The following is a 13,436-nucleotide window of genomic DNA, read 5'->3' as shown; positions in this document are numbered from 1 at the left end:
GTAAACCCTGAAGGAGAGGATAGCCTGACAAATTGGCCTAGGTTTATGCTACATTTTATAAAAACAAAAGTCAACTGAAAAAGATTAATTTGGATATTGACTAAACAACAAAAAACAAAAAGGCTATCGTCACCTCAGGGTATGGGCGCGCCGCCTGTAAACCCTGAAGGAGAGGATAGCCTGACAAATTGGCCTAGGTTTATGCTACATTTTACAAAAACAAAAGTCAACTAAAAAATAATAATTTGGATATTGACTAAACAACAAAAAACAAAAAGGCTATCGTCACCTCAGGGTATGGGCGCGCCGCCTGTAAACCCGAAAGGAGAGGATAGCCTGACAAATTGGCCTAGGATTAATGCTTCATTGTATGAAAATAAAAGTCAACTGGAAAATACTAATTTTGGATATTGACTAAACAACAAAAAACAAAAAGGCTATCGTCACCTCAGGGTATGGGCGCGCCGCCTGTAAACCCGAAAGGAGAGGATAGCCTGACAAATTGGCCTAGGTTTATGCTTCATTGTATGAAAATAAAAGTCAACTGGAAAATACTAATTTTGGATATTGACTAAACAACAAAAAACAAAAAGGCTATCGTCACCTCAGGGTATGGGCGCGCCGCCTGTAAACCCAGAAGGAGAGGATAGCCTGACAAATTGGCCTAGGATTAATGCTTCATTGTATGAAAATAAAAGTCAACTGGAAAATACTAATTTTGGATATTGACTAAACAACAAAAAACAAAAAGGCTGTCGTCACCTCAGGGTTTGGGCGCGCCGCCTGTAAACCCTGAAGGAGAGGATAGCCTGACAAATTGGCCTAGGCTTATGCTACATTTTATAAAAACAAAAGTCAACTGAAAAAGATTAATTTGGATAATGACTAAACAACAAAAAACAAAAAGGCTATCGTCACCTCAGGGTTTGGGCGCGCCGCCTGTAAACCCTGAAGGAGAGGATAGCCTGACAAATTGGCCTAGGTTTATGTACATTTTATAGAAATGCGTTGAAACAAATGTGCATATGGTTTTAGGCGCTACTGAACAAACGTAAATCTATCCTTTTGATTTAACGCTCGGATGGGCTTGTTGGAGACAGTATAAATGATAAAAACAAATACTGCAAATTAAACAAAAACTATTCAAAATTCCAAAAGGTAGAAAGCTGGCCAGTTGGCCATTTACATAACACAGTCAAGGAGTAGAACTTGAAACAAATCCAGATAGTGGTTGGGTGGAATATACGAAATTCCAGATTTCAAATCCAACACTTTACAAGTACATGGCCTTCCTGATGCAACATTTTCATTACTTTGCAACTAACAACTACCATAATGCAAACAATGTTAAAACACATACCTTCTAAGTTAAATAATCTACATACTCTTATGGTATTGCATATAAAGCAGAACTCAACATCAATGCCTTGCTTGCCAAGTTTAAAATTGTCATCATCGTCCTTCACAAGCAGCAGACAGAATGCCTTTAAGTCCAGTATAACTGCAAAAAACAATATTATTAATATAGCAATCTTAAGTAAATTGTTATTAATGAATTATTGCTGTTCTTTATTTAGTTTCACTCATCAAACATTGTAGACTGTTAATAATAATCAGCAGTAAAAAAGTTAAAGTCTCTATCAGGCGAAGTGGTGAAGTGGTAAACACCAAGCTGATCTAGATTTCTGTACCATGAAACCGCAAGGGGTATTTCTATCATTCCCCCACCCCCCTCTATGAGGTTCTATTCCTTCGCAGGGTTCCCCCAGGATAAAAATTGCCAATACCAGAGCTAGAGCTCAAACCCATAAAGTTTGATATAGCAGTCCAGCTAAGTGTCCGACCACAGTGTCTCCCAATTTAAATTATAACCAGACACATAAGCATGCAGATACAGTTAAGAAATTTTTGACGAATTTCAATCTCCTACCTTTAAAAGTCACAGTGTAGGTTTGTCCATCCACAAGAATTCCACTCAGTTTTTCAGTGTGTCCTTTTGCCTGTTCACATTTGTAATAAGCTTTTTCAAGCTTTTCCTTAAGACGGAAACACATTTTGTTCATATTAGGAAAGCTTGCCCACAGACCTTCATTATATTATAAAATATTAGTCTTAAGTGTCCTTGGGAGGACTTCTAAGGACAGTGGCTACAGTAACGTCAGCTACAATCATGGATTTTGTGAGTTTCTTAGTAATGTTTAGCATTTAATTGTGATAATAAGATATTACAGTTTATTTATTTAGTGATAAGTATAAAATAATCTACTAGTGTTCTATTACCAATGCCATTCTCTGATTGGCTACGCTACTTGCTATCTATTCTGTTATAGATAGTGAGTAGTGGTTTTCAACAAAATGGCGGCCTCTTCGTCGCGTTTTCGAAGTGTCTGTGACGAGGATATAATTAATTTACTTGATTAGTTTTGAACAACTAGCAGATTTATACTAAAACAATTAGATTATTTGCTCTAATTTCTATGCATGTTAGCTGATTGGGGCTGCATTCTCAACAAGAGCAACTTGAAAGCCAGGAATATCTTGACACAGACTAATTGCTTCCTTGCTGCTTTGGGAATTTGTCAATTACATGTTTCCACTTAGAAAACAAGAACTAGCTAGCATGCATTTATAGCAGTATTATATATACAGTCAAACCTCCCTTTGCGACCATCTCTCTTAAGTGACCACCTCTCATTAGCGACCACTTTTTCAAAATACCAAAGTTTTCGAGTCAAATTACTATAGATGGAACCTCTCGTAGGCGACCACCTCTTGTAAGCGACCACCTCCCTTAAGCGACCACGTTTAGAGATGATTGTTTAAAATTTTCAATTGTTTTTAACCTCCCGTAGGCGACCACTTGACACACAATCTGCTGTTTCTCTCACGGGCGGAAATTGACTATAACATATTGGCCCACATCATTACAGCGGATATGCCGTATTAAAATCTCACAGCCGGAGCTAGTCTCCCGACATTGAAACAAATGATAACATATACGTGCACTATAGTGTACACTGAAATAAACTTTAATCAAGTTGAATCCCTTATAAGAAAGAAACTCTCTTATCTTGTAAATAGCATGCATGTACATGCACGACCGGTGATGACTCTCTCAACCTTGTATTATCCAACAGAAAAATTGTGGCGATAAATAACGTCAACTGGATTATGTAACAAACAAACGCCAAAGTTGTTGATGTGTTACGCTTGAAATGTAACATTGCAAACATGCTGTTTACTGTTTGCTCCTAAATCAGGCAGTCTAAGTAAAATTTTTACACTGGAAAAAGGGTTAGGTGTCCGCAATTACCATACGTAAATTACCGGAAATTTAGACCCCCCCCCCCACCCCCTGTGGTCTGACCTCTGGTAAGCGACCACCTCCCGTAAGCAACCACATATCCTTGACATTGTGGGTGGTCGCTTACGGGAGGTTCAACTGTACTAGTAATAGTAATAACAGATTAAAAAGTGCCGTTGACATGCCAATTTGATAGACCATATGTCTCACCTGAAAATGAGGCCAGATTCTTGCATCAAAGGAGGTAGATTTGTGTGAAAGAGAAACAAAATGGCTCTCTTTGTTCCGCATGCATTTGCACAGGCAGCCAAATGTAAACACAAAGTTAGAATTGGGGTCACCCATTGTCGACCGTGATAAAATAAAAATTAATTGTACTATAGATTATTTCCTCCACTCAAGCAAAATCCAAAGTTACAGAATAGCTTTGGAAAAGGACATAAACTTTTGTTGCTGTTGTTTAGAATGACTGATAAATTAATTAACCTGATAAACCAATACAAATTGAATAAGAAAAAAAAAAACAATAGTTTTAAAAAAATTAAAGGATAAGCGACTTACCCCACTTTTCCCAAGTTTGGTTCTATTCATGAAGATGACGCAGGTGAACTCAAAGTTGAAGAATTACTAGAGATGCAAGGAGTAGAGCATTTTGGCGGGCTTTCATCGGCTTTTGGCGGGCTTTCCAGAGAGCAATTCGAGAGATCTACTGAGGAAGGTTCAGGCTTGAAATCAACTGGGGCCAGATCATCCATAGCATTGATGCATCTTTCGTTACTTCTCAGAGTAGAGTCAAGAATAGAACTCTGAAATTCGCGATCGTAGGCTCGAGACAACAAGTCTGCTCCGTTTAGTGCCCTTCTCAAATGTTGGACCAACTCAGATTTAAAAAATTCTCCTTTGGCAGGGTTTTTTTCGGCGTAGATTTCCAACGAGTACAGCGAAAGTAGTACCAGCATACAGGGTTTCGGCAGCTTTGGCTCCCTTGTTAAACCACTACAAAGGTACAGGCCCGCCATTTTCGTCCTGAAGGTCAACAATGTTTACGCGGCAAACTTCCTCGGGAAACATGTCAAATATAAAATTACTGCAGAATTTTCTCGGAGGAGCCACGCAAAACTCGTCGTTTGAGGCGAACCATATTCTCTGCGGATCCAAGGAGGGCGAGAAAATTCGATGAATCATCCTTCGAACAGAGGGTGAGATCCACGAGAGCCACGAAGAACGAATCACTTTTAGCGCGCTTCCCGAATTCATATTTACCACGAGGAAGGATTAACCAAATATAGTCTGACCACATGAAGTGTTTTGCTATAAATTAACTCGAGATATCTGCTAAGATTCACCAGTTGTACATTTCTACATTGACAGAAGCGGTTTTCCCCTGTCCAAAAGGCGTCCGAAAGAATGTGTGAACCTAATTATGCAAATAACCCTTGCCCGTAACTGGAGACAAAACTGCGGTCGTTTCCGTGGTAACAAAAGCCCCCGGCGCGTGCATTAAAAATGAGCCTCTGGCTTAACATGCTACTATTCTCAAGAGTTTGACCATCTGTCGGCCTTTCAGTTGACAACTGATTTCGCTTTAGAAGCTTCTACTTATTTATAAATAACGGGGATGGGGGAATGGGGGCTATCCCCCACTGGCACAAATTAATATACATGAATGGAAACAATGGTCACGGGTATGGGGGGGGCTATCCCCGCATAAACAATTAATCTTCACAAATGGTACTGACAAGGGATGGGAGTTATCTCTCAGAAACAATTACTGAATGTACATTAAATTTAATTATCTAAAATAAAACACAGAGTCAGATTTTCACTTTATAAAATTTATTGAAGAACAACGACATGACCTTCAGAGGGAGAATTATTTTACTACAAAGTGCATTACAGTTTCAAACGTTTCTTGGCTTGCTTGAATTTTTTTCACAATCTTTTCAGTCATGGTACGTTTACCAGGTAGACGGTCGATGGCTTTGAACATCTTGGTGTCAGCCTTCCACTTGTCTTGTAAATTCTTGGCGTGACTATAATCGACGCAATGTTGTTTCGCAATCTTGTTTAAACGATTAATCTCAGGATCTCCACGCTTCAATCGCTTTTCCAACTTGGTACCAGGACCCATGTACTCATACCCAGACCAATGCAATTCTCCGAACTTGGCCAAAAGCTTTGAACGTCCACACCCCATCTACTTTGTTTCCTCCTCCTTCTCCTCTTCTTCTAGCACTTTGTCTTTTTTTCTTTTGACAGCGGCTTTTCTCTTCTCAGTCTTCATCGTCGTAATCTAATCTCCGCCTCAACTACTTGCTTTTCTCAAAATCTTCCCAGCCGGGTAGAAGTTTTAAACTTTTTAGTTCTCTCTTCCCCTTTTTGTTGAGTTCTTTCAACGTATTGCGCAGTTCGTCCAATCTCTCTCTATATTTGAACTTTGCTGGTTTTTGGACCACACTACTTTTGCCTTTGCTAGTCGTTGACCTTGGGATCGAAGAAGCAGCACTGCTCTTGCCTTTGCTTGTTGATTATTTTTTGCCTTGGCTCCTCGACCGTTTGGGAGTTTGCGGTTTGGGCGTCGAGGGACTATCTTTTATCATCTGCTTTAGCCGTTGCTCTGCAGGCCCCATGACCATGTTCCCTTCTTCTTCCTCTTCATCATCTCCTCCTGCCTCTGCCGCTCCTCCTTATCCCGCTCATGCTGAGGTAAATTGACGCAATCGTTTGGTCAATTTTGCCTATTCTCTCGAAAGGCATTTCCTGTGAGCATTGACCAGAGATGCTGGTTTGCAAGGATCGGTGAGGAGTTGGTGTTTTTTGACAGCTAACTTGGCTGTTTTGTCCGGTAGTGCAGTTTCTGTCATTTCTCCTTTGCCCCACTGTTCAAAGTATTTTTGAAGGACCATCACGACTTCCTCCATGGCGGGTGCACAGACTTGACAAAAATTCGTATTGTTGTTTCCAATGAGGAAGTTTGTTTTTCAATTCTTCTCGAGTGATCCACGTGTTGGTAAACTGAACACAATTCTCCTTCTGCCGATGTGCGGCACTGTTCACAGCAAATGGTGTAAAACAACTCTACGTGTTCTTGTTCTAAGTGCAGGTGTACCTGTTTGACTTTTGTTATATTCTCTTTTCCAGTGCTCTTCCTTACATTCTGCTTGTTCGAGGCGCGAGTTGACGTTTGGCAACAGATCCCACAATATTTTTTTTTTTTACCGAGTGAGACATTGACAAAACACGTTGTTCAGACTCTTCCAAAACCCGCTGCCTTTCTGCGACATCAACTGTTCACGACGTCTCTCGAAGGAGGTCTTTTTCTTGCCCACTTCTCACAACACTTTTTATGCCGTTTTAATCGCGCCATCGCGGTGGTGGTATGGAGATGTTGTTCTTCAATACGTTCGTTACCATTTCGCTCATAGTATTGGTCTGGTCCGAATTGGCATGTTGTAACAATTCTTGACGCCTGTAAGGATTGCCTTCGTTCAACGCCGACTTGGTAAAAGGTAAATTGCGCCTCATACGTTTCGTACTACCCATGGCCTTGGATTCGCTCTGTAATGTCCTTTAGCTCCGATCGGTTCCAATCTTTTGAGTTTATCCTTTCCAAGTTTGAGACCAAGCATGGCAGCATTCTTGACAATTGAAAAGCAATGTACCGCCTCTCTGACGTCCGCGTTGTTTGACTCTCCGTTGTCTTCGTGTCTTTCGTCATTTGACCTTCATTACTGGATGCAACAATTTTTTGACCTTTTGGCGTATCGTCCTGGTAGGCCCCCATTTACTTTATTATAGCTGAATCTTCTTTCATATGATAACAACGGGTGCATCCTTTGTCTTTTAACAAGTCACTCAACACTCGCACGTCACCCGAGGAGGCGGGATGTAAATCCACCAAGAGATAACAAAAGGGTCGCGAATGCACTCGACGAAACACTTACAGTGCCTCTTTCCACTGAATTGGAAACGATTGCAATAGCAAATTGCGCATTCCCAACTGATCTCTAGGGTTCTTGAAGGCCACAACGTAGTGAGCATTCCTAGAAATGCTCTTGGCATTTTTTCCAGTGGAAAACATGTCCTGACACAGGTTTATTACTGTAATGTTTCGGTGGTGCGAGTGTTTGGTTATGAGGTCCTAGATGTTTCTGTCTCCACTTTCTACGTCCAAGAGGTCGTCCAACGCTAATAAAACTCACTCGGGAAACCATGTAGTCAACGACTCGGTCTCTAAAATGCCTTCGTGAAAAACTACTCTACCTTTCCTCATATGTTCGCATCTGTCTTGCCAACCTTCGTCTTCGTCTTCGTCTTCTTCCTTCGTCCATAAGATCGTCCAACACCAATCAAAGTCCCTCAGGAAACCATATAGTCAAGGACTCGGTCTCTGAAACACCTTCATGAAAACGACCTCACCTTTCCTCGTATGCTCCAATCTCTCTTGCAAGGCTACATAACAATAATTTACGGATGGTGCAGGTCCAAATTGTTCAGGATCAGACGTTCCGTGAAGCATATTTACCACAGCCCGAGGGGCCTACTAAAAGGATACTAGAGGGAGTGTGAAATCGAAATGATGGAATCAAAGCAACTACAACAAAAAAAAAGGACACACACTGGATTCTGTTCCACTCTTTTTATTAACAACAACGTCGACGATAAGGACTCTTACACACTTTGTTCCAAGCTATTTCATTACAAATCAACTTTTTCAACCCTGTACTACTTTGTGTTCATTCGCAACATAATCATGTTTGGAAAACTGGTTCAAAAACTCTTGCAAAGTTTGTCCATTTGTTTTCTCTTCCAAGTACATTAAAGCATAATGACCACAACTCTTGCTGTTCACGGCTTGAAGCGACATCGTGTTGGTTACCACGTACTTCCAGTGTATCACAATCCACTCGTTCAATGGTTCAACTTGGTAGTATTCCAGTGGTAGGGCAAAGCTTTCCATCACTTCACAGACATCGCCTTTTTTCCAAATGCCCAGCCAATGTTTTCCCGGTTTGTCCTGTGGATCTGTGTTCACGATGTAACCGCAGGGTGTATGGGTAGGTTTCTTGGGTAAGCGCTCACAGGCCACCCACCTATAGAATTAAGGTTTCAACGTGGGATCATCTCGAGCCAAATAGTCCAATTACACATTGTTCAGGGCCACATGCTCCATCTTACATCAAATTGCGTTCGTAGATGTCGTAGAGCACGGCACCATTGGAATCGATCTCCAGCAAATTCGCAAACTCTCCAAAGATGATGAGACCTATATTGTGTCCGGGAACAGCTCCAAATTCTAAGACCAACTGCAAGTCTCCTGTTTGTCTTGAGTTCAACGCATTGCTATCAGCGCATCCATTAGCCACATTGTCAAACATGAAAAGGGTGCAATCCTGGCCTTGCCCAATCATCTCTTCTCACCATGTTGCCTTGCTTCATGCACCACGCTCTACTGGCTTGTAAAAAACAAAAGTACCCTGTCATATCTCTTTGACCGTCATCGTGATTGAGTTGGAGCGTTTCGTATGGGTATTCCTCTCCTCCAACAATCTGCTTAATAAAGATCAGTCCAAATTTCTGGAAGCAGAATGGGTCGAACGCCACGTTCCTGTTAAAGGCTTCGTTACGTACCATCCCCACAATAATTCTGTCAGAGATCCTGCCTTGAAACAGGTTGTTCGCTTCAAAACGGGTTTGATTTCCCTGCATACCGAAGGTTCTGATTTTACTTCTCACATTGGGGTACGTTGTCACTTGCCGTTCTTTGTGTCTTGCCTCACTCAAATTCTTCTAGACATTTTTATTCCAACGCAGCTGACAGAGATTAAATTTGACTTTGATGTCATTTTCGGTCAGTCTTCCTTTCAAAGCCACTCCATTGAGAAAGAAGTCTAGAGAGTTGAAGTGAAGTCTCATCCTGATTTCTACCTGAGGGACCAATACTTTGCCAGTGTGAAAGGTTTCCAGATGGAGTTGAAAGATTAGTAGGTGCGTTTTTCCATCCGTGTAATTGGTCATCTTAGATGTGGAGGCTGTGAGTGCTGCTTTCTAGTTTGCAGGTAGGGCTCGATAGTCTGCATGGGGTGTATCACTGTCCGTGGTGTTGGCCGTCCACTATACTGGGAAATCCAATTGATTAAACCATCCTTGAGGCTTCAACACCGTTTCTCCATCTTCTCAGTTGTAGTTTAACAATGTTTCCAGGTAGGCTTTGTAGTGGTAAGTATCAGTGTGTGGACTGATAAGGGTTCCGTTCAATCGCATACTGATTTATTTGAACAATGTGTGGGCCAAGTTATTGGTGACCCACAGTTTGTCGGCAGCTGCAATTTCGGTTCCATCGTTTTTCTTCAAAGTCAGCTCCACTGTGAAATAACTACGGCTCAGATCCACGTAATCGTCCAGGGAGTGAATAAGGAATTCCATTTTGTTGATGCCTGTCGTAATTGATTGAATAGTGACCATGCAGCAGGCATTGATGCTCACGTCCTTGTGGGGACTTTAAAAACTTGCAGGGCAGGGTTGATGGTCTGTTTTGACCGTGGGTGAGCAGGAGTTGCGTCCGTCATCGTGACTCTTGTGGGTTTTGCATATGTGGATTTTAGGCCTCTTCTCATACCGTTGTCATAGAAGTGTGGAAAGGTCGTTATCAGATGGTCTGGACACTTGTGGCCCGATCCATCCTCCTGGTTGCGGTTGCGGCCTCCTCCTCTTCCTCGTCTTAAGTTGTTGTGGTTTCATTTTCGTGAACAAAAACAAACTTCCTCGTTGGGGTAGGCGCCATCAGCTCGAACTTGTCCTAGACGAGAACGAATGGGTCGCATGGACATTTATTGCTTTACACGCCAAAGATGTCTCGAAATGTTTTGTCTTATTTGGCTACTTCTTTTGGCAAGATTTTCTTGGTCTCTTTTTTAACCCCTCGCTTCAATCAATTCAATCCTCCGAGACGGTGACTGCTTTTTAAACCTGCTTTTTAATCTCCACGCATGTTTATGATTAAAAGATTGATCGATGCTTTGGCGGTCACTTTTTTATTCCTTTTTGTAGAGTGGAGTGGAGCGTGATGATAGTATAACCTTCTCCAAAATTCATCAGGTCTCCATCCGTCTCGGCCACTTGGCTTTCAATCATTTCAATGTACTCATTGCGAACGGGTAGGTTCTGCACATGCAGCAGCTCGAAGAAAGTGCTACCTTTACCCTCTCTTTTGTATTGCACTTCTTGCAACAGGTCTGTCACTTGGTTGCCTACGATACTACTTCCTCCCACGTTCGAGTAGACGTGCAGTGAGCGCGTGGGATTCCTCACTACCGTTCGGAAGGCATTGTTCAAGTTAACATAACGCCAAAGATAGGCCATGCTCAACACCAAATAGTTATATTTCACATCCCAAAACACACCATAAGGATTGCCCTTGTCGTCCATGACATCCACCCATGGATCCTCGTTCATTAAATCATCGCGCAGAATGCCTATTGTTCTTGGGACATTTACTTACTGCTCGGCAAAAATTATAGATCTGTAATATCAGCGGTGAAGCGTAAACTGAATGAGCTATCATTGGTCCAAATTTACGTGCGCACTGCTCCGCAGGGAATACCGTTTAGCTCATTAACTTGTCGGAGCGGAGCTAAAAGACAAAGGCCTGATGAACTTATGCTCTTTCTATTGTTTTCTAATATCGCACCTTCGCACTGTGGCTGAATAAGTGCTTTAAACTAGTACTTTGTCTTTCAGTAGTCTAACAGATCGAGGGGTTTTTCAAGACCGATTGATCAGCTTCACACTATTTTTGAATAGGGCAACTCTTACCTTCCGCTTAGCCACGGCAAAAACAAAAAATCATTCGAACCTACGATAACTTGAATGCCGTCTGGTCGTGCGAAAATCTTGAGTTACTTATTATTGAAAAAAGTTAGCGCGCGCGTGCCTTCGTATACCATTCTCTTTGTTGTGAAAAAAAGAGAAGCTTTACCTAGAACATTCTGCTAAGAAACGTTAAAAGCTACAAGCTATTGATGGTACCAGTGTTACAGAACAACGCACTTCCAACACGCTCCCGAGCAGATTGCGCTAATCGGTAGCCGAGAGACAGAATACTAGATTGTAGAATTGCAAACACTTTGCCGGGTTGCCCACAAACTTCTCTCCATCTCCAAACCGCTTCGCCGTTTAGTTCGAAGTGAAACATAGGGCTGTTTTCGTTTACAAAAGGAGGTACAATATTGATTAACAGCGGGTGGATCGGGTTTTCGAAGTAGCTCTGAAAAGAGCTCCCGATCGCTTGCGTTTTCGCTTTCCTGGTTCATTGCGCGACAGGCTTTCGAATGAACCAGCTGTGCCAACAAGAACACTTTTAAAATTCGCGGTAATTGGAATATTTTACAGTCAAGTGGTTTTCTTGAATAGGCTATTGTTAGTTTTGACATCTATTGTTATGCAGACCTGTGCTTATGACAATAGTTCTTCGACCCAAGACGCGCCATTTTCAAACGCAACTCCAACAGCTAGTTTTCAAACTCAAAAGGCGAATGGTTCCTGTTGACCTATTTTCAAAGTTGAAACGGGTTTTGTTTCAGAAAAGACCCGTCTTTCATTTGCCGTGCGTGAAAATTTGAAAGGCCGTTTGGATTGTCAGAAAATCGCTTCTGAAAACGGCCCCCATACAAAAAATGGCCTATTTTTGTCCATTTTTAAACGCAAAAAGCGTATTCTTACACCTTCTCTATCCACTTACTTTTCGGCTTAAATTGAACATACAACCTTGTCATCCAGAAATTATTGTCATACATTTGGACCTTGAGAAAACTTGCCACCGTCGTTCTTCTTTAACCAACCCATTCTGATGGCTAATCCTTCATGGATGAGGACTTTCGGGGTCTTGGAGAATCCTCCATAAGACATGTTGGTCTTATCAATCAAGACTCCCTCCTCTTCTCCAGCATCGAGCCAACGGAACTTGACGTACGTGTGTTTTCCCCCACTGGTGACAACTTGACTCCCTTGTGAACGTTCTACTCCGCTCTCGAGTTGTTGTTTCTCTAACAGATTGATCGCCGCTTTCGTGAAATGCACTCCCTCTACGACAGAATCGAGGTCTTTGAGATCACTCACCAAACAGGAAGCACTCCCTTGTTCTTCTATCATCTCCTCTCCTTCTTGTTGGGGAAACTTTTTGACCCATGTTGGGTTAATGATAAAATCATCTTTTGGGACTAGATTATAGATGTCACTTTGAAGTCAGGCAAAGAAATGCTGCTCAATCCCACTTGCCACCACTCCCGGGTAAGTTCAATGGATGGGGAAGTCGAGTCTTGAGGGCGTTGGTTTAATTGTTTAGTAACTCGCTTTTGTTGGCATGACTTGGCAATGTGACGTAGAAACTCATAGTTTTTTTTCAGCTCGCTGTTGGGAATTTAACTGTTGTACTCGTCAGGCCACCCTTTCGACTTAACTAGTATTTGACCTTTCCTTCGCTTAAGTACTTTTTCAATCCGAAACAGTGCATCGCTTTACACATGGACTTTTTGCAAGTCTTGCTCGTAAAACGTACCTTCCACGGGTGTTTCGTCCCACTCGCTTATTTTGTAAACAGGAATGACTCGAATGACACGTGCACCATTAATACTTCTTCAGTCCAGCCAGACAAACACGCTTTCTTTAACAATCGGTGTTTCTTGCTCAACCGAACGCGATCTCCCACTTTGAACTTGGGTTTAGGTTTGTTTGCTCTTAATCTTCGTCCGTAGAGGCGCTCCCACACTGCTCGTTCGTTTTTCAACGTCACATCTTTGGGGGCCATACCGATGCTGCGATGTTTACTGGCATTGTATCCTCGTACCAAGAGCTGTAATAAATCTTCGTACCGGAGCGTGTTAGCGTCAGTGCAATAGCGGTACATGCATTCCTTGAATGTACAAACGCTCCACAATGGAGGCTTTGGCGTCCCCGTATGTGGAAATACGGTGAATTCCTTCTTTTTTCCAAAAACGATTTAAAGGTCTTCTTGTAGAATTCTTTCCCATGAACCGTTTGCAGGATAGCAGGTCGCGCCCTCCTTTGAAAATACTTTCAAATGCCTTCAACATCTCGGTCCCTGTCTTGGCTTTCAGGGCATGAACCTAGGCAA

General features: G+C 42.1%; 1 protein-coding gene across 1 annotated transcript; it reads right to left on the bottom strand.

The window, feature by feature from the left end:
- Positions 1-772: 772 nt before the first annotated feature.
- LOC146466275 (uncharacterized) lies at positions 773-4,825 on the bottom strand. Its single transcript, XM_085127616.1, has 3 exons — positions 3,866-4,825; positions 1,931-2,036; positions 773-1,501 (listed from the first exon to the last, which is right to left on the bottom strand). Exons 1-3 carry the CDS (start codon positions 3,893-3,895, stop codon positions 1,260-1,262), a joined length of 378 nt encoding a protein of 125 aa, XP_084983742.1. The 5' UTR covers positions 3,896-4,825; the 3' UTR covers positions 773-1,259.
- Between the last annotated feature and the right edge of the window lie 8,611 nt (positions 4,826-13,436).

Source organism: Pavona decussata, unplaced genomic scaffold (genome assembly GCF_977016875.1).
Source record: "Pavona decussata unplaced genomic scaffold, jaPavDecu1.1 SCAFFOLD_149, whole genome shotgun sequence".
Classification (NCBI taxonomy): Eukaryota; Metazoa; Cnidaria; class Anthozoa; order Scleractinia; family Agariciidae; genus Pavona; species Pavona decussata.
This window is presented reverse-complemented; position numbering and strand designations above follow the sequence as displayed.

Bases quoted from the DNA above. Each gene is read 5' to 3' on its own strand.
- LOC146466275 (XM_085127616.1), bottom strand. From the start codon at position 3,895: ATGAATAGAACCAAACTTGGGAAAAGTGGG. The intron at 2,037-3,865 runs GTAAGTCGCTTA...TTCCGTCTTAAG, and splicing joins CCAAACTTGGGAAAAGTGGG to GAAAAGCTTGAAAAAGCTTA. The intron at 1,502-1,930 runs GTAGGAGATTGA...TGTTTTTTGCAG, and splicing joins CTACACTGTGACTTTTAAAG to TTATACTGGACTTAAAGGCA.